This window comes from Engystomops pustulosus, chromosome 2, assembly GCF_040894005.1.
Source record: "Engystomops pustulosus chromosome 2, aEngPut4.maternal, whole genome shotgun sequence".
Classification (NCBI taxonomy): Eukaryota; Metazoa; Chordata; class Amphibia; order Anura; family Leptodactylidae; genus Engystomops; species Engystomops pustulosus.
In genome coordinates, this window is record NC_092412.1 from 86,884,708 (window position 1) to 86,905,204 (window position 20,497).

The 20,497-nt window shown below is 44.1% G+C and overlaps 2 protein-coding genes across 2 annotated transcripts in view; one reads left to right on the top strand and one right to left on the bottom strand.

Annotated features, from left to right (window-relative positions):
• TGDS (TDP-glucose 4,6-dehydratase) overlaps positions 1-4,432 on the bottom strand; it is a 30,048-nt gene extending 25,616 nt beyond the window's left edge. Inside the window, exons 1-2 of the mRNA XM_072135428.1 lie at positions 4,298-4,432; positions 2,419-2,485 (exon numbers count right to left, since the gene is read on the bottom strand). Of these exons, the coding sequence (XP_071991529.1) occupies positions 2,419-2,485; positions 4,298-4,368 (138 nt within the window). The 5' untranslated portion in view covers positions 4,369-4,432. The remainder of the gene's footprint in view (positions 1-2,418; positions 2,486-4,297) is intronic.
• Positions 4,433-4,536: 104 nt separating this feature from the next.
• Positions 4,537-18,550, top strand: GPR180 (G protein-coupled receptor 180). The gene is made up of 9 exons (XM_072135427.1): positions 4,537-4,823; positions 8,709-8,867; positions 13,848-14,048; positions 14,627-14,807; positions 14,908-14,957; positions 15,626-15,783; positions 16,651-16,842; positions 16,995-17,072; positions 17,877-18,550. The coding sequence occupies exons 1-9, from the start codon at positions 4,685-4,687 to the stop codon at positions 18,033-18,035; spliced, it is 1,317 nt and encodes a 438-aa protein (XP_071991528.1). The 5' UTR covers positions 4,537-4,684; the 3' UTR covers positions 18,036-18,550.
• The last annotated feature ends 1,947 nt before the right edge of the window (positions 18,551-20,497 follow it).

Consider the following 20,497-nt stretch of genomic DNA (forward strand, 5'->3'; position numbering starts at 1 on the left):
TAACATTACGGGAAAGTAAAATTTGTTACGCACAAAATAAGCCCTCACACAGGTCTGTACACGTAAAAATGAAAAAGTTATGGATTTTTGAAGTTGGAGAGCGAGAAATGAGCCGAAAAACCCTGCGTCCTTAAGGGGTTAAAGAGGTTAGATCATGAACAATATTGATCAATTATCTAGACGACGGCGGTCTGAACGCTGAGAGTGTACCAAGTGCCTCAACCTCTTTTGTCCAGCAAAGTTTGCCTGTAATAGACAACCAGTCCTTATATTCAGAATGGAACTACAGATACTGCTAATTTGAATTTCAGGGGAGGTTCACGTCATGTATTTCTGGTCTGTTGTAAGGCTATATTGGGAGAATTCTTTATTAAAGTCATATGTTTCATTGTCCTGTGTTTTTTCCTCTCTTTCTTTCTGCTTTTACAAAAGTATATACAAAAACCAACACATAGAAGCAGATACAGATTTCTTGATTTTCTCCCCAGCTTCCACTGCAGAAAACATTCCCCCGTTCACTATTGGGAGTTTCTGCTCAATCTGGTCAAGAGTTCAGAAGTACAGACCAAAAGTTTGGACAAACCTTCTCATTCAAAGAATGTCATGTATTGTCATGACTATAAAAATTGTAGATTCGCACTGAAGGCATCAAAACTATGAATTAACACAAGTGGAATCATAGAAAAGTGTGATACAACTGAAAATATACTGTATGTCTTATATTCTAGGTTCTTCAAAGTAGCCACCTTTTACTTTGATTACTGCTTTGCACAGTCTTGGCACAGTCTTGGCATTCTCTTGCTGAGCTTCAAGAGGCAGTCACCAGAAAAGGTTTTCATATCACATGTGTGTCCTGTCAGGTTTAATAAGTGGGATTTCTTGCCTTATAAATGGGGTTGGGACCATCAGTTGTGTTGTGCAGAAGTCAGGTGGACACATAGCTGATATTCCTACTGAATAGACTGTAAGAATTTGTATTATGGCTAGAAAAGAGCAGCTAAGTAAAGAAAAACTAGTGGCCATTACTTTGGTAAGTCAGTCAGTCCGAAGGTCAGTCAGTCCGAAAAATTGGGAAAACTTTGAATGTTTCTCCAAGTGAAGTTGCAAAAACCAAGCATTACAAAGAAACTGACTCACATGAGGACAACCTCCCCCCCCCCCAAAAAAAAATTAAGAGTCACCTCTGCTGCAGGGGATAAGTTCATCCAAGTCACCAGCCTCAGAAATTGCAGGTTATTAGCAGCTCAGATTAGAGACCAGGTCAATGCCACACAGAGTTCTAGCAGCAGACACATCTCTACAACAACTGGTAAAAGGAGACTGCAGCAGCCTTCACAGTAAAATAGCTGGTAGAAAACCACTGCTAAGGACAGGCAGCAAGCAGAGGAGACTTGTTTGGGCTAAAGAACACAAGGAATGGACATTAGACCATTGGAAATCTGTGCTTTGGTCTGATGAGTCCAAATTTGAGATCTTTGGTTCCAACCACCGTGTCTTTGTGCGACGCAGACAAGGTGAACAAATGGACTCTACATGCCTGGTTCCCACTGTGAAGTACGGAGAAGGTGTGATTGGGTGGCGAGGCTTTGCTGGTGACACTGTTGGTGATTTATCCAAAATTGAAGGTATACTGAACCAGCAGGGTTACCACAGCATCTTGCAGCGGCTCCTATTCCATCCAGTTTGCATTTAGTCGGATTATCATTTATTTTTCAACAGGATAATGACCCCAAACCACCTTCAGGCTGTGTAAGGGCTATTTGATAAAGAAGCATAGTGATGGGTGCTACACCAGATGACCTGGCCCCCACAGTGACCAGACCTGAACCCAATCGAGATGGTTTGGAGTGAGCTGGACCGCAGAGTGAAGGCAAAAGGGCCAATAAGTGCTAAACATCTCTGGGAACTCCTTCAGGACTGTTGGAAGACCATTTCATGTGACTACCTCTTGAAGCTCAGCAAGAGAATGCCAAGACTGTGCAAAGCAGTTATCAAAGTAAAAGGTGGCTACTTTGAAGAACCCAATACATAAGACATATATTTTCAGTTGTATCACACTTTTTTGTTAAGTATATGATTCCACTTGTGTTAATTCATAGTTTTGATGCCTTCAGTGCGAATCTACAATTTTTATAGTCATGACAATACAAAAAACTCTTTGAATGGGAAGGTGTGTACAAACTTTTAGTCTGTACTGTATGTAACGTCGCTTTCCACAATCCCCCCCAAAAAAACATAGTGACCTCCCAATGTTTTCAAAGGTAATAGACAAAGTAACCTTTATATTACCTTTATTTACCTTTTTATTTTCCACAAAACAAAAGTTAGACCCCCACTGATCAGGGAGGTAAGGCCATATTCCGTGGATAGGGCCTAACTTTAATAGCGATTTGATAACATAGCACTCACAGTACTTACCTTATCAAGATTTATCACCAAGTAATCCGAATGGTTTTCAACCAGGGAAATGATTGTGTGAGATGCTCTGCATGAAAAACACAAAAGGGATATTTAAAGTTTACTCTAACTTTAGGGTAGTCTAAAGTTTTGGGAAAAGTGGATTTCCATCACTTTATATCTGTAGCCCAAAATCCCTAGCGCCCCCCCCCCCCCTGGATCCCCAACAATCAATAATTTCTCATCTATTCTGTGGATAGGACATACGTTGTACTTGTGAAGAGACCCCTAACAGGAAAAATTTCTAGGGCAGCACAGTGGCTCAGTGGTTAGCACTACAGTCATGCAGCACTGGGGTCTTGGGTTCAAGTCCCATCCAGGTCAACATCTGCAAAGAGTTTGTATGTTCTCTCCGTGTTTTCATGGGTTTCCTCTGGGTTCTCCGATTTCCCCTCACACTACAAAAATATAGTGAACCCCAAGACTGGTCTGGAAAGCTCTGTGTAGCGCTGTGCAATCTGTGAGCTAAATAAATAAAGGAATTATTATAATTTCTATGTCAGGTCTTATATTAAACATCATGAGGACTCTTGTGAAGTTGGTAACATGACATTGAGGATGTATCTAATAGCACATGCTTATGGAGCAGCTGACTGGCACTATTGGAAGGTCAGATTGCTTGCAGCACTTCTACATACAGACCGTACTCACAAAAGTGAGCGAATAAAAGCACAAGATCCTCACAAGATCACGTCAAACCTGTCAAGAGGCCACCACAGTACAATGAGACACTTATTACAAGGAACAAAAGTATGTGAAACATAAGGGGATGATCTCAGATAGTTGGGGATAATCAAAAAGTTGTAAAACGTAAAAACTGTTCAATAAAAATGTATTTGATTCAAAAAAATAAAAGTATGTGAAACAGAGACAATTTTATCACAGAACTGTCTGAAAACCATTTCATGGTTGAAATAAAGTGAAAGTTAATATTGTTAAAAATTATTTTGCAGTGTGATAAGGGGCATTATTATTATATTATTACCTCTTGGATAACATCCCTGCTATACTGCACATGAGCTCTACCTATATTGCTAGCGCAGTGAAGCCGGAGTGTAATAGGTCAGCGTCACAGAAGGGAGCAAGGGACAAGATAAGTAGAAAGTTGGGGTTTTTTTAATACGATACTTTAAAAAAACAACATGGCGATTTGGGGCACTGATTTATACCAGCCGTCTATAAGGAACTGTGGGTGGTTTAGTGTGCCAATCACCCTGACAGGTTCCCTTTAAACATTGAATCTGGAATAGGCTAATAATAATGTATTTCAATGAAAATTCAACCAATAAGGTCCACACCTAGGAGTACCAAGGAAAAGTGCATAAAAGTGCCCATTTATTCAAGCTCTTGCTTGCTGCGCGGTGGTGTGACACACACTGGTCCAGGCTGGATACAAATACTGTGCATGGATTTATAGCACAATTCTCTTTAGCCCTGCAGATAATGATCAAATTCCTCCATCTCTATAGCACAGGGAAATTTCCATACTTATAACACCAGAAAAATGGTCCTAGGTGCTATAGAATGGGCTCGGTCTGGTGGTGAAATAGCAGGACAACACACACTGCATTGCTCTTCTTCTGTTCCCCATGTAATAGCAGGTCTTATCACCCCATGCTGTGCTACTGCTTTAACTGCTCCTGGAAATTAGACAATTGGGTGTTACTCGTTGTGGGGGGTGTCCCTGCATAGTCGGATGCTGTCTAATCAGCACAATGGTAACACCCACTTGTCTAACTGCTCATAAATAACTAGTGGGAGTAAGCAGGTCATAGCACAGCGTAATGAAATAACAGGGCTATAATGCCAGTACCAGCACAACAGTCACCTAATGACTTACATGAAGCCCGCCCCTCCGGTCACCAGCAGCCTCTTGCTGAAGCCCCCGGGCGGCCCGCTGTCAGCGCTCATGGCGAGGAGAAGGTCACAGTGCCGGAGGCAGATGACATGGCGTCCAGTCCCACCTAACGGTCGGGTAGACGTCACAGCTGTGGCCGGAGTTCATCCTAGCCTAGTGATGGGCACAGATAACACCCCTGTCAAATGACACTATTTGCGACAGTAGCGCTTTACGTCCACCTGGCGACATTTCCACGTAGCCAGTGTTCCGCTCTCTCCATTGCCTCCACGGGATTGGTCGTCCTGGGTGACGTCACGGCCCTCCCCATTGACTGTGCAGATGTGGCGGCCGGGGCTGCACATGTCACCGGGCGGTATATAGGAGGAGATGCTCGGGCTGCCGCTGCTGGCCGTCGTCCTATCGCTGCTGCCGCACACGGGACGAGCCAAGACCGTGCATGGCAGCTTTGACAGCGCCCTGGCGTGGCACAGCCGGGGGCAGCACATCTTTACCTTCCTCTTTCATGGTGGGTAGACGGGTGCAGCCGGGGATGATGCTGGCCAGATCCTGGGCCTAGTGTATGACACAATGCACACAGGGATGTAATCGCAGACTGCTCCCTGTACTGGTGTAACTGGTAGGGAGATGTCACACTGGTCTCAGTACTGGTAAAGAGACGTCACACTGGTCACTGTACTGGTAGGGAGATGTCACACTGGTCACTGTACTGGTAGGGAGAAGTCACACTGGTCACTGTACTGGTAGGGAGAAGTCACACTGGTCACTGTACTGGTAGGGAGACGCCGCACTGGCCCCTGTACTGGTAGGGAGAAGTCACACTGGTCTCTGTACTGGTAGAGAGATGTCACACTGGTCTCTGTACTGGTAGGGAGAAGTCACACTGGTCTCTGTACTGGTAGGGAGATGTCACACTGGTCTCTGTACTGGTAGAGAGATGTCACACTGGTCTCTGTACTGGTAGGGAGAAGTCACACTGGTCTCTGTACTGGTAGGGAGAAGTCACACTGGTCTCTGTACTGGTAGGGAGACGTCACACTGGTCACTGTACTGGTAGGGAGACGTCACACTGGTCACTGTACTGGTAGGGAGACGTCACACTGGTCACTGTACTGGAAGGGATATGTCACACTGGTCTCTGTACTGGTAGAGAGATGTCACACTGGTCTCTGTACTGGTAGGGAGATGTCACACTGGTCACTGTACTGGTAGGGAGAAGTCACACTGGTCTCTGTACTGGTAGGGAGAAGTCACACTGGTCTCTGTACTGGTAGAGAGATGTCACACTGGTCTCTGTACTGGTAGAGAGATGTCACACTGGTCACTGTACTGGTAGGGAGAAGTCACACTGGTCTCTGTACTGGTAGGGAGAAGTCACACTGGTCTCTGTACTGGTAGGGAGAAGTCACACTGGTCTCTGTACTGGTAGACAGATGTCACACTGGTCTCTGTACTGGTAGACAGATGTCACACTGGTCTCTGTACTGGTAGACAGATGTCACACTGGTCTCTGTACTGGTAGACAGATGTCACACTGGTCTCTGTACTGGTAGACAGATGTCACACTGGTCTCTGTACTGGTAGACAGATGTCACACCGGTCTCTGTACTGGTAGACAGATGTCACACCGGTCTCTGTACTGGTAGGGAGATGTCACACTGGTCTCTGTACTAATAGAGAGATGTCACACTGGTCTCTGTACTGGTAGAGAGATGTCACACTGGTCTCTGTACTGGTAGGGAGACGTCGCACCGGTCTCTGTACTGGTAGGGAGATGTCACATTGGTCTCTGTACTAATAGAGAGATGTCACACTGGTCTCTGTACTGGTAGAGAGATGTCACACTGGCCTCTGTACTGGTAGGGAGACGCCGCACTGGCCCCTGTACTGGTAGGGAGAAGTCACACTGGTCTCTGTACTGGTAGAGAGATGTCACACTGGTCTCTGTACTGGTAGGGAGAAGTCACACTGGTCTCTGTACTGGTAGGGAGAAGTCACACTGGTCTCTGTACTGGTAGAGAGATGTCACACTGGTCTCTGTACTGGTAGGGAGAAGTCACACTGGTCTCTGTACTGGTAGGGAGAAGTCACACTGGTCTCTGTACTGGTAGGGAGACGTCACACTGGTCACTGTACTGGTAGGGAGACGTCACACTGGTCACTGTACTGGTAGGGAGACGTCACACTGGTCACTGTACTGGAAGGGATATGTCACACTGGTCTCTGTACTGGTAGAGAGATGTCACACTGGTCTCTGTACTGGTAGGGAGATGTCACACTGGTCACTGTACTGGTAGGGAGAAGTCACACTGGTCTCTGTACTGGTAGGGAGAAGTCACACTGGTCTCTGTACTGGTAGAGAGATGTCACACTGGTCTCTGTACTGGTAGGGAGAAGTCACACTGGTCACTGTACTGGTAGGGAGAAGTCACACTGGTCTCTGTACTGGTAGGGAGAAGTCACACTGGTCTCTGTACTGGTAGGGAGAAGTCACACTGGTCTCTGTACTGGTAGACAGATGTCACACTGGTCTCTGTACTGGTAGACAGATGTCACACTGGTCTCTGTACTGGTAGACAGATGTCACACTGGTCTCTGTACTGGTAGACAGATGTCACACTGGTCTCTGTACTGGTAGACAGATGTCACACCGGTCTCTGTACTGGTAGGGAGATGTCACACTGGTCTCTGTACTAATAGAGAGATGTCACACTGGTCTCTGTACTGGTAGAGAGATGTCACACTGGTCTCTGTACTGGTAGGGAGACGTCGCACCGGTCTCTGTACTGGTAGGGAGATGTCACATTGGTCTCTGTACTAATAGAGAGATGTCACACTGGTCTCTGTACTGGTAGAGAGATGTCACACTGGCCTCTGTACTGGTAGGGAGACGTCGCACCGGCCTCTGTACTGGTAGGGAGACGTCGCACCGGCCTCTGTACTGGTAGGGAGACGTCGCACCGGCCTCTGTACTGGTAGGGAGACGTCGCACCGGCCTCTGTACTGGTAGGGAGACGTCGCACCGGCCTCTGTACTGGTAGGGAGACGTCGCACCGGCCTCTGTACTGGTAGGGAGACGTCGCACCGGCCTCTGTACTGGTAGGGAGACGTCGCACCGGCCTCTGTACTGGTAGGGAGACGTCACACTGGTCACTGTACTGGAAGGGATATGTCACACTGGTCACTGTACTGGTAGGGAGAAGTCACACTGGTCTCTGTACTGGTAGGGAGAAGTCACACTGGTCTCTGTACTGGTAGAGAGATGTCACACTGGTCTCTGTACTGGTAGAGAGATGTCACACTGGTCACTGTACTGGTAGGGAGAAGTCACACTGGTCTCTGTACTGGTAGGGAGAAGTCACACTGGTCTCTGTACTGGTAGGGAGAAGTCACACTGGTCTCTGTACTGGTAGACAGATGTCACACTGGTCTCTGTACTGGTAGACAGATGTCACACTGGTCTCTGTACTGGTAGACAGATGTCACACTGGTCTCTGTACTGGTAGACAGATGTCACACCGGTCTCTGTACTGGTAGACAGATGTCACACCGGTCTCTGTACTGGTAGACAGATGTCACACTGGTCTCTGTACTGGTAGACAGATGTCACACCGGTCTCTGTACTGGTAGGGAGATGTCACACTGGTCTCTGTACTAATAGAGAGATGTCACACTGGTCTCTGTACTGGTAGAGAGATGTCACACTGGTCTCTGTACTGGTAGGGAGACGTCGCACCGGTCTCTGTACTGGTAGGGAGATGTCACATTGGTCTCTGTACTAATAGAGAGATGTCACACTGGTCTCTGTACTGGTAGAGAGATGTCACACTGGCCTCTGTACTGGTAGGGAGACGTCGCACCGGCCTCTGTACTGGTAGGGAGACGTCGCACCGGCCTCTGTACTGGTAGGGAGACGTCGCACCGGCCTCTGTACTGGTAGGGAGACGTCGCACCGGCCTCTGTACTGGTAGGGAGACGTCGCACCGGCCTCTGTACTGGTAGGGAGACGTCGCACCGGCCTCTGTACTGGTAGGGAGACGTCGCACCGGCCTCTGTACTGGTAGGGAGACGTCGCACCGGCCTCTGTACTGGTAGGGAGACGTCGCACCGGCCTCTGTACTGGTAGGGAGACGTCGCACCGGCCTCTGTACTGGTAGGGAGACGTCGCACCGGCCTCTGTACTGGTAGGGAGACGTCGCACCGGCCTCTGTACTGGTAGGGAGACGTCGCACCGGCCTCTGTACTGGTAGGGAGACGTCGCACCGGCCTCTGTACTGGTATAACTGGTCCTAGTCCACACCAGTAGGCATGCCTTGGGCATCATGTATAATAAGGACATTGCCAGCTTAAAGATGATATGTTAATAACCTCTCACTTACTTTCTCTTGGTTAGGTGAACAAGCAGTGCTACGTGTCCGGATCAGCAATGTTGCTGCTGCGGTTGGGAAAGATGCGGCCCTGTACCTGTATCAGGATGAAGAATGGCTGAAGATGCACGGGAACATGGAGGAGTACAGCTGTCCCGAGAGGTTGTCCCTGGCACAAATATCAAGTATGGAGGTTACTATGTCCTGGTAGAAGTAAAAATCCTTAGCAGAGACCATGTTATTTTGTGTGGAAGAAATTGATCTCAACGTTTTTCCAGATCTTCCACGGAGGGATCCAACCTTTTCTGGCAGTATGGGAATGGTCCTATGTGGATTGCAGGTCCTTACTTGACCTTTTCTTTTTCCGATCATGAGCTATATTATCGCAAACCAGATGGGTTCACATTAGATAACAGTTTTCCAAACCATATTATTTCAGAGTGTTTGGCGGATCATCTAATGTGTGTGAGACTCTACAGATGTCAGGGAAGATTAGGGGAAGGAAGTTGAGGTTCAAGTCGCTGCTCCTACCATAAGACACAGGCATGTCTCCAGGCAAGCAGGTTGTGCGTGCGTAAAAGGGAGGTGGAAGAGATGGCTCTTGGCTGAACAAACATACGACTGTCAGCTATCTCCCATTTATCAAGCCTTAAAGGGGTTGACCCGTGATTAAATTTAATCAATAACAATATGATCTGTAGGGGGGGATATAGAATGGAAAGAAGGGTGCATCCATTAGGAGGCAAGGAACACCTATTCTTCTGATTAATTTGGGAGGGTCAGACCACCCACTGGTAACTCAACCAGAGTCAATGGACTGTGGAAATGGGATAAAAAATAAACTTTGTCACTTTAAGGCCTGGGACATACAGTAGAGACAAACCTTGGTAAGAGTAGCCCAAAACAGATAATTTCCATCCCAAATTTTGGTTGCCATTTCTGTTGCTGGCCTTGAACCTCTGCTTTGGTCTGCACGTAAACGTACAGATAACCATCCACAGCATGGATGAGATGTGTGTAAAGCGGGTACGGAAATTATTCGGACCCCTTTAAATTGTTAACTTTGGTTCATTGGTAAGATCATAAAAGGTTTCTTTTTTGCTTATTAATGTACACTCTGCCTCCCCCATCTTTACAGAAAAATTTTTTTTGATAAAAACTGAAATATCACATGATCATAGGATTCAGAGTAGCAGCAGCTTTTCAGTTAGTACAGCTATGATCCTTCTTGGGAATGATGCAACAAGCTTTTCACACCTGGATTTGGGGATCCCCTGCCATTCTTCCTTGCAGATCCTCTCCAGTTCCCTCAGGTTGGATACTGAACGTTGGTGGAAATTTTCAAGTCTCTCCATAGATGCTCAATTGGGTTTAGGTCAGAGCTCTGGCTGGGCCAGTCAAGAATGGCCATAGTTGTTCTGAAGCCACTGCTTTCTTATTTTAGCTGTGTTCTTAGGGTCATTGTCTTGTTAGGTGAACCTTCAGCCCAGTTAGGGGTCCAGAGAACTCTGGGAGAGGGTTTCATCCAGTATATCTCTGTACATAGCTTCATTCAACCTTCAATTGCATTTCCTTCAATTTCAACCAGTGGACCTGTCCCTGCAGCTGAAAAATGATGCTACCACCAGCATGTTTCACTGTTGGGATTGTATTTGGCAGGTGATGAACAGTACTTGGTTTTCTCTACAAACACCGCGGTTTACACACTATGCGGTTTTCCATTGTAGATGGAGATTAGCCTGGGGTAAAACCTCTGCTAGCTGCTAAACACCTGCAGATGACGAAGTATAGTAAATTGGAGAACGGTTTTATTTTTGCTTAGTGCAGAGTTGGGCAAAAGTTTTTATACTTTACAGTTGCACTTTTAAATACAGCTGGACTCCAATGAAGGCGTAGAACCATCTCCTGGAGGATCCAAAGTTAAATCTGAGGGCTTATAGGAAATATATTTACATTTTGTTTTTTTTCCTCTTCTTTCAAGATTGGGTGCAGAGTGTATATTAATGAGCAACAAAAACTTTTTTTGATCTTACCAATGAAGAAATAATAGAGTGAAACATTTTAAGTGGTCTGAATACTATCCATACCCATTGTACATCTGCTTAGGATGGCCATTGATTAATTTCCAGATCCCTAAATATACTCCTAAAAGTTGGTGGTTTTCAAGCAGTTGTCTAATCCATTTATTATCCACTGTTTGTAAAGAAGCTTTTCTTTTTTAAGATGAAATTGAGTTGACCTCTCCTTCTGTTGAGATCAGTACTTTTTTTTTGTTCTTTCTAGCCACGTCATCAGTCATGCCAGCTTCATAGCTCCAGGGTCAAGCCAATATTGTCTTTGGCACTCTAGCTAGCTACCGGTTATGGGTATGTTTGTGTCAGATGTGCTTGGAATCATGTAGGATATAGACTCTTATTATGAGACCTTATGGTGGGTAAACATTGGTGATCTTTTCTAGAACTGATTTTATGTTTAAAGAGAACCCGTCATGCAAAATAACCCCCCTAAACTAAATATATTTTCATAAACTGCCATTAGAGAGCATTGCCTCTATCCCTTCATTGTCCCTCTACATGCCTGTAAACCTAAGCAATGAGGTCCTAAAGCTGTATGCAAATGACCTGTGAAATGTCCAATGAAGCATTAGCATATTCAAGCTGTCCACTCTATTCATGAGTGGGAGGCACAGCCACACCCCCAGTGCATGACTGACAGCCTCTATAATGATGTGAGGCTGTATAATGATGTGCTTCCTGGTGCTGGTGGCCACACCCCCTGCAGCCTGTGTGTGCATGTGTGTGTGTGTGTGTGTTTAGGAGAGATACAACAGTGTACTCTCACCTGTATATTAGGAGGATGCAGCACACACACTAGCCATGCTTTACTATACATTACACACAGACATGAGCAGGGGGAGGAGAGGGGAGGGGTAACAGGGGTGACATCACTGCCTCTGACCATGTGACAGCCTCATTTACATAATAAAGAATAGATGATTTTACAATGAATAATGTATGAAATAACTAGAAAAAGGCTGGGATGGGATCCTTGTGAGCTGCTCCAACAGGTAGAGGTGACAGGACAAGTTACACAGACCTGATGACAGGTGTCCTTTAAGGAAAGTTAAAAGCATTTCTTCCTAGCATATCCTGCCTTGCATACTGTGTGTGAGTCACTTAAAGAGGACCTGTCACCCCAAATTAGTACCCCCATCCAAACATACCTACTGAATCTACTCCCCGGCCCCTTTCTAATGCTGCCCATTTCAAAGTCCTGGCATTAACCAAACTTCAGTAATTGGCGCTATAGCATATGACACCTAACATACTTGATGTCCGATCGATAGACAAGCAGTCCAGCTTATTCATTAGGGGGCCGTACAGGCACTCCTCTTCTCCACAGGCCGCCACTCCCCCGGGCTCCAATTGTCCCGCTGCACGCGTAGTAGATGCCGGTAGCATGACGCCAGCAGCGCTTGCGCACTGGATGCCACGATCGCCAGCATCTAGTGCATATGAAAAGAACTGGTGCCTGTCCTGCCCATCAGAAGGCGCAATAACACTTGTACAAGCAGCATGTACGATTTTACAGACAAGTTTACGCTGGGGGGGATTAGACGGATTTCTGTGTATTAATGGGCACACAAGGTGCTCTGTAGAGGACTTCTAAGTTAACACTGCTGGTGCCTTGCCTATACGTTTGCTACACTCCATGCGGCTTGTCAATGGTGGATGAAGAGTTTTGCTTTAAGCCTCACTAGTATTTCTAGTAGAGGTGCGTGGTCCTATCTCCTGCCCACAGCATCCTGCACTGTCTCCTTTCATGTGGCCACAGCCTGAGGATGAAGGCTTTAGGTCTGCATGAGAACACAAAGCCATGCTCCACAATTCTGACAATTGTGATCTCTAGTTTCTTCCCACGTGGCACACATTGTATGAATGTTTTATTTTGTCTTTATTTGTAGGATGTAAAATGTCACCACCCCTTATGAAGTCAGATTGGTCACTATAGATACCTGCACTTGATCCATGATGATTGAGGTTTCTATAGGTACAGTCACTTTATGCATTGCCTCTCAGATAGCATGTGAACGCGGCCTAACAGTAAGGTGACATATAGGTTTCATGGAACTTGTACCTGTCTATGGTGGAAAGACAGGATAGTAATGGCTTTCCTGCACTTTACCTCATTACTTTATGTATGCCTGTGGATTATATTTTGCATTACTGCATATTATGTACGTCTCCACTGCAAAAAATGCTCTTCAAGAATACTATGAGGAGTATTTACTCTGCCTGAAAAAATGCAGTTAAAGCGGAGCAGACCAGATCCTGTGCAAGTGCCCCCCTGCTATCCTCCTATACCTGTAGCCTGTGCTTTTCACCTGCCCACTATGACCTCTTCTACAACGTGCAGGTGGTAGATTCAGGGAGGATGTCTGACGGCTTTTTGTTTGCTGAGTTACATTGCTATCCGTGCTACAGTTGCACAGACAGCTCATTGTTTTATTAATCTACTCCCCAGGGCATTCACATTAAGGCAGATTATTGTTCTAGTTACATCATGGTCGCCCGTTATTGTTGATCAAGATTTTTTACGTCCTGTTGCTTTGGGACACTAAACCACCCACAGGACCGTATAGACCTACTCTTTAGTTTTCCACGTGTTGCCCCATATCATCTTGTTACTCAGCTCTTGGTACCTGCACATTCATCCATTGAAGCTGGTATAGCACCCCTGCTTCACTGGGGCTCCAGTGCATGTGCAATGAAGCTGGGGTGTAATGATTCACTGAAGCAGTGCGCCTGGGGCACTAGAGATGAGTCTGATTTGTGTTATCGGACTCATTTCTAGGTAAGTATAAACATTATTTTCAAGTAGGGGAACCTTATCCCCCGCTTCTGGCCTGTCTGACATTGGCCGGTTAGCACTGCTTAACTCCTGATGTCTATAGGAAGTGACTGCCCAGTCAGAAATGGCGCAGGCAATATGCAGGTTCACAGCTCGTGACCATATGCTGTCAATCCACCCAAAAGAAAGCAATAGGACTGAGTTAGTCGCTGTTTGTGCTTCTAAAGCACACTGTGATGTGAATGAGGCCCAATTAGTATTCTATATAGTTTATATACAAATCCGCTACAATTCATGCTTTTGTTTTCTTCCAGTTCCCCTGAACCAAACTGAATATAACTACACTCTGCCACAGATCCTTTCCCCAGTGGCATGGTATGCCATCTATGTGGACAGATACACCTGCCTCATGAGCTACGAGGACCCCAGGACCGATGAGATCACATTCCAAGTCACTTTGTTGAATCCTGATGCAGCGGGGAATCCTTTTGACCATTTTGGGGCAGATGAGTCTGGTAAGAATTGAATATATGTCATTCATGTCCAACAACCATGCAAAAATATGAGGTTTTCAGAATTGAAGGAAAGAATGTTATTACTACATCTTTAAAACCATGAACAAATCTCCATCGGATGCATTTTGGACTGCTGGGTAGTAACATTTACACTGTCCGGGCATTTAGCATGTGCAGATTCTCAGGCCGCCCCTATAGCTGCCATTTCCACCGGCTTCTTTTGTGAGATGGAGTAAATATCAGTTCTTGGGTTCGATTGCTTCGATTCTATATTATAATTTTCCTGCAGTTCTCACTGCTTGTGAATCTTCAAAACTGGAAATTCAGGTCATGAGCAGCTACGTTAATATCTTTCTTGTATCCAAAGAGAAATAAATGTAGACCAGTACCTTCCCACATGCCGCATGACCCTAGTTACTGTGACCCCCTTCCTTGCAGCGTCATATACATTGCAGGGCAGTCATTCCTGATTTAGCCTTTGGGTCTGCTCTATAGCAATGTACACTAGATTATTTATGCAATTATTGTAATGATGAATCCAGATATAGCACCTAATGGGTGTGTTTGATTTTCCACAGGTTTACATGAATTCTTTTTCTTGTTGGTGCTTGTGTATTTCGTAGCCGCTTGTATTTATATCCAGGCACTTTGGCAGACCATTAAGAAAGGTGGGCCGATGCATACTGTCCTGAAAGTACTGTCCAATGCACTCTTGCTGCAAGTGGTGTCTGCGCTGGCAAATTACCTACATTTCTCATGGTAAATACTCAGGTTCCTGTTTCTTTTTACAGCTTGCTGTTGTATTTTTTTTTTTTTTTTTTTTTTTACTTTTATTTACAACATTTTTTTTTTCTTTCAGGTATGCCAAAGATGGCAAAGGGGCCCCTTTCATTGGCAGTGTGGCAGAATGTGAGTATTTTAGTACAGTCATAGCGTTGTGTTTTTCAAGAAAATAATGAAATCGGGGTAGCACTTCAGTTCTAAATAGTAATCACAACTGTATGTCGGAGTCTCAGATGTGTTGTTATAGCCCTAAAGACTGGACCTACCAGAGTAAAGACCCCTATACCAGGACATCCTCTTTTAAAACATTCTTCCAAAATGTTTATGAACTATATACTGTTTCTTCCAGAGACCTTGTTTTATATATAAACAGAATGTTTATACTAATTGTCATTGTGCTAGCTCTGTATAAGTCACAACATGGCCTTCAAGCAGAGAAGTTGCAGAAAAGATAAGATCGCAATAGCGAAGACACAGTACTAAACTAAATAGTTCACACAAAATCCTGTCTTTCCATCATGGCATGGCTGTACAGTGGTCAGCATAACCCCCGGCCAAGACTAAAATGGTGTCCGCTTGGTCCAAAATGGCGCCTGTAGAGGAATATATCCCTTACGCTTTCATAACAAAGTGTACAGTATAACAATCAGATTCTTAACCTTGTGTGGTCCTAAGGAGTCCTGAACTAGTTAGAACAAGGAAAGTGGCCCTCTTTCTGATCATATGAGGATTATTTTTAGATTTGACGTGTTCCTTTGCTTAGATAAATACAACAGGACATATCTCTTTTCTAGTGTGTGACATAGCTTCAGAGGTACAGATGTTATATTTACTCCTAAGCCTGTGCATGGGATGGACCCTCAGCAGAATGAAGAAGTCACAGGGAAGACCTCTCCAGTGGGATTCTACACCCACGTCCACAGGAATAGCTGTAGTTGCTGTCGTTGCTCAGGTTTGTAAGTCTCATTCCTTAGTGTTTTTCAGGAACTTGTGTCCCAGTTAGGTGTGGGGACAGATCTCATATCCTGCTCTGCGGACTCCCAACCATTGCATTTGCCAGGAGATTTTCTTTGTCATCAAGCAGCCATAATGTGCCTGCATTGTCTTCAAAACTCTTTGCAAACACAAAATCTGTAATTTGTAAATCGGGTCATGAATTTTCCCTTTTTTTTTTTAAATGGACAAAGAGGCCACATACATTTTAACATAACCCATACATTTTGGTTAAAGCACATAATCCTTTTGCTGATACATTTGCAATGTGTTTGAAAGTCCAGCCCTTTTGTACAATATGCTAGAATATTTTTCAGGTTTTTGTGTGTTCTATAAAACTTGGTAGTGAATGGCATTTAACTCATTCCCATACACACAGTGTGGAAGAAATCTACAGCCAAAATCCCTCTGAAGGTCATGTATATGTTGAAGATTCTGGTGCGGAGTTGTACCTTTTCAATGTAAATGTTGGATTCGATCCCCGTGCTGCCGCAAAATCGCGACCCCCAAAGATAAGCCGATATAGTCTGGTTTCTGTGAGTATATTCCAGAGCCATTGGCCAGATATTCAACGGCCATCAATATCTTTGGGGGCAGATGCCTCTGTCCACTGTTTAGCAATTTTATTGCACTACTGCCGCTGGGTCCATCTACTGTCTAGTGACTGCTGGAACCTGTTATGAGGATTTAGACCACCAAATGGCCACCAACCTGTAAGCGCAATTGCCACAACCTTTTATATACCAAGCACTGAAAAATATATAAATTGGTGAATATTTTCAGTATAAGTGTATATAATACTCTATTTTCTATGTTTTTATTACAGGTTATTTTACTAGTTTGGGAGCAGTTTGAAGACACCAATCACCACAGTTACCATGCCCATGAAAGCCTGGCTGGCATTCTCCTTATCGCCATGAAAATTTGCTTGGCTGTGTCGCTGGCGTTTGGCCTCTACCAAATTATTACAGTTGAGAGGAGCACAATGAAACGAAAATTCTACATCACATTTGCCAAAGTATGTGTCTCATCATGGACATTGTGTTACTGTTTCCTTGACATACAATAAATATATCTATATACCCTAAAATATGACTAGGGTACTACACAAAATGAAAAGAAATAAACAACCAGCCGTTTTATTCTCTTCCTTTTGATGTTTATTTTCAGGGTTGTTTCTTGTGGTTCCTGTGTCACCCATGTTTTGTTGCCATCTCTTACTTATTTAAAGATTATCAAAGAGAGAAGGTAAGCATTTTCCTTTTTCATACGTGTTGTCTATGGCTTTCTATAAAAAGTGGTGAATATTTAGATCTTAATACTCGTTAAGCCTACATTACGGTATTTCTGCAGTGCTATGTAATCTTCTCCTTTTCCTCCACAAATACATTTTGTTAGAAAAATATTGATTCTAGTATTAGATTTTTTTTTATTGTAGTTTTATTATTATTATCATGTTTATGTATTATTATCATGTTGTTTATTATTATCCCCTATCCACAGAATAGGAGATGGGTGGGGAGCAGGCTGTTCAGATCACCACTGTTCATATGATCCAAGACCCTGATGGAGGGGCAGGTCACGTGTGTGTGTGTTCTGCCACTCCATTCAATACTACTGGAGTGATCGGAAAATGCTAGGCACAAAGCTAGGCTCCAGCACTACCGTTGACGGTAATTGAGAGTGCCAGATATAGCCACGTGCTGTGCTCTGTAATTTCTGGTGCTTCCATAGTATCAAATGGAGCGATTGGACACCTGTTCAACCTACCACTTCAGAATAGAACCCTGTGACTGGTGGGTGGTCCCAGCATACCCCCACCAATCAGATTATCCCATATGCCTCTGCCTTATTTAAAATATATGCACTATAAAGCCCTGATCAGAGGCTAAGAACATGAGATATATATATATATATGAGATTGATAGATATCTCTCTCTCTCTCTATATCTATATCTCTAGGTGTATGTTCCTTAGACGTGAATGTTGCTGTGCCAACATAGGTCTCATTTCTATGTATTGCCACACTAATGGTGTGTTTCTCTTTGTTAGGTGATCACAGTGGGAGTCATCCTGTCTCAGTCGTTCTCCATGATCATACTGTATAGACTTTTTCTGTCACACAGTCTCTATTGGGAGGTATCTTCCCTTTCCTCAGTGACCCTTCCATTAACTGTATCCTCAGGACACAAAAGTCGCTATTATTCTTGAAGGATGTTCTGCATAGATTGTGGTGCTCTACAACTCTTACACAGAGGCTGACAGCGGGTCACTTCCAAGTCCCTGATGAATTCTCTCATAGGGAGAATAACACTACTAAGTGTCTCTAGTAAGAAGCAGGACGCTGAAGTAGGTGCTTTGTGGACATGGTTCTTGGGTCCTCGCATATTTCAAAAGCTAAACTATTGGTTGCAGTAATGGACTGACCTTTTTGTCACTGAAGTACGTCTAGACGGAGCTTCATTCTCATGTGCATCTATTTTTATACATGCATGTTATATGTGGTTTATTTATATAACTCATGACTCTACTGTATGTGTGATGCTTGAACAGATGCAAATTTTACTGTTGCATAAACTTTTTTTTTTTTGTATGTCTTTCTGTATTTTATTGTTTTTTATATCACTCAAGCAAATAATGTTGGTGCTTGGAACAAGAGGGGCCCCAACCACTTTTTATATAAAATGGAGCTGAAAATATTGTAATAAATAAGCAAAGCAAGATTACAGGCTAAGTAAAATATCATTCTGTAGTCACTTGTGTACTGCTTTATATTTAATACTGGAGAAAACCGGGAATGCAGCTGGCAGTGTCACCATTAGATATAAAAGGATTGTTGAAGGACTGACTGGGTGCCAGGCGTGGGGGGGTGTCAACAGCCTCCCACTGCCCCTAATAAAAGACAAAAAACAAGTACTTGCCTTCCAGCGCCCACCACGGTTCATCCTCCTCCGCTTTGTGTGTCGTCATGGTGTGCACTCCGGTTGACTACTACTGCTGAAGAAGAGGGGAGAAGACGAGCCGCTGGGAACAAAGGTGAGTGCTTAGTTTTTGTTTTTAACTTGGGGCAGTGGGAGGCTGTTGACAACCCCTGTTTCTTTCATCGGCCTTTTGCCCGGGAGAAGGGGGGGGCGGGGGCGCTTGTCCCTTACCAGCATCCCCTTTTTTTTTTTTTTTTTTTTTTTCTTTAGTGAAATATCTTAAACATTTGGGTGGGTGCTTTTTGTAGCACATGGGAATAGTTAAATGAGCTTTTTTTCATTTTTAGTTTGCTGGAGGCTGTGGGGTCATTACTTAGTATAGGTATTAATAAGTGAGGGGCTCCTTTAAGTGGGCATGATAGGGCAAATTAGTGGGGGGGCTAGAGGTATGAAAGGGGATGTCCGCTTTCAGCAAATAATTGACATGGTTGTGCAAGGAAAAATTATACAATTTACCAATATACTTTCTGTATTAATTCCTCGCAGATTTAAAGAACCCTGCTTGCTGTCCTTTGATAATATGCTTCTATGTTTAATTCCAGTGGTAAGAAATTTCACCATGGTCATGTGATGTCACACAGGTGCACAAGCCATTATTATCACAGGGCTCTGATTACTCAGTCTGATAATAAAGACTTGTGCATCTGTGTGACCTCACATGACCATGGAAAGATTTCTATCCACTGGAAGTAAACATAGAAGTTTTTTTATAGTAGGACAGCAAGCAGAAATCTAAAAAAAAAAACATGAGAAATTGATACAGAAAGTATATTGGAAAATTGTATAACTTTTCATTACACAGCTCCCTGTGTATAGGGTGTGAATGCCGTTGCACTGAAAGACCAAAGGGTCCGCTTTATTGGACAAGGTAATAAGGAAAATAAAGGTTACTGTAAAAAACTTTGACATAAAAACAGCCACAAAAAATTATAAAATTGTAAATATTTTTGGAGGTTTGGATTGCACCTTGTTCCTTTTATTAACATTTCACACAAAAAAAACAATTTTAAAATAAGAACTGTTTGTGAAGGAAAGGGTCAGATTTTGTCTTAAGAGATCAGAAGAGAATTTTGTGTTTATTATAGTGAGGAAACATGGACAGAATTATTATCGGTAGGAATAGAGAAGATGGACAATGATGATGCAGAAAGTGGTCCGCTCCCCGTATCATCATTGAGCTTCTTCCACGTCTATATGAAGCGGAAGGCGGCGGCGCAATCTGATGACATCATGCCACCTGCTGGCTTCAATGCTAACATTTGGTTAGTATGGTAACTTTTTTTTATGGAGGAAGAGGAGCGCATTCTACTACATGGGTGACATTAGGGTGCATAGTCTACTGTATTGTTGGGGGGGTGGGGCAATGGACGTGGCTTGGAGCAAAAAAAATATTTTGCACCTGCAATTATTGGGAGGTATGGAATGGTGTCATCCGGGAGACAAAGGTTTTCTCTCTAGAAGCGGGGGAGATTTATTAATTTTTTTACGATAGAATTATTTTGTTGTTTGCACTAAAACGGCACCACATTTATAAAGGGTTTTAGACAGTTTTCTGTCTCTCCTACGACTAGCCTGACAAAAGGGGCACGATGTGTGATAAGGGGATGTGGTCTTGTGCGAAAAAGGTCCGTGTGCCTGAAACACTGCTGACTTGACCAGACAGTGTTAGGCTACATTCAAACGATGTATGCC

Excerpts from the sequence above, each read along its gene's own strand:
- GPR180 (XM_072135427.1), top strand. The coding sequence starts at position 4,685 with ATGCTCGGGCTGCCGCTGCTGGCCGTCGTCCTATCGCTGCTGCCGCAC. Across the intron at positions 14,049-14,626 it reads TTTTGGGGCAGATGAGTCTG|GTTTACATGAATTCTTTTTC; the intron begins GTAAGAATTGAA and ends GATTTTCCACAG. Across the intron at positions 17,073-17,876 it reads AAGATTATCAAAGAGAGAAG|GTGATCACAGTGGGAGTCAT; the intron begins GTAAGCATTTTC and ends TCTCTTTGTTAG.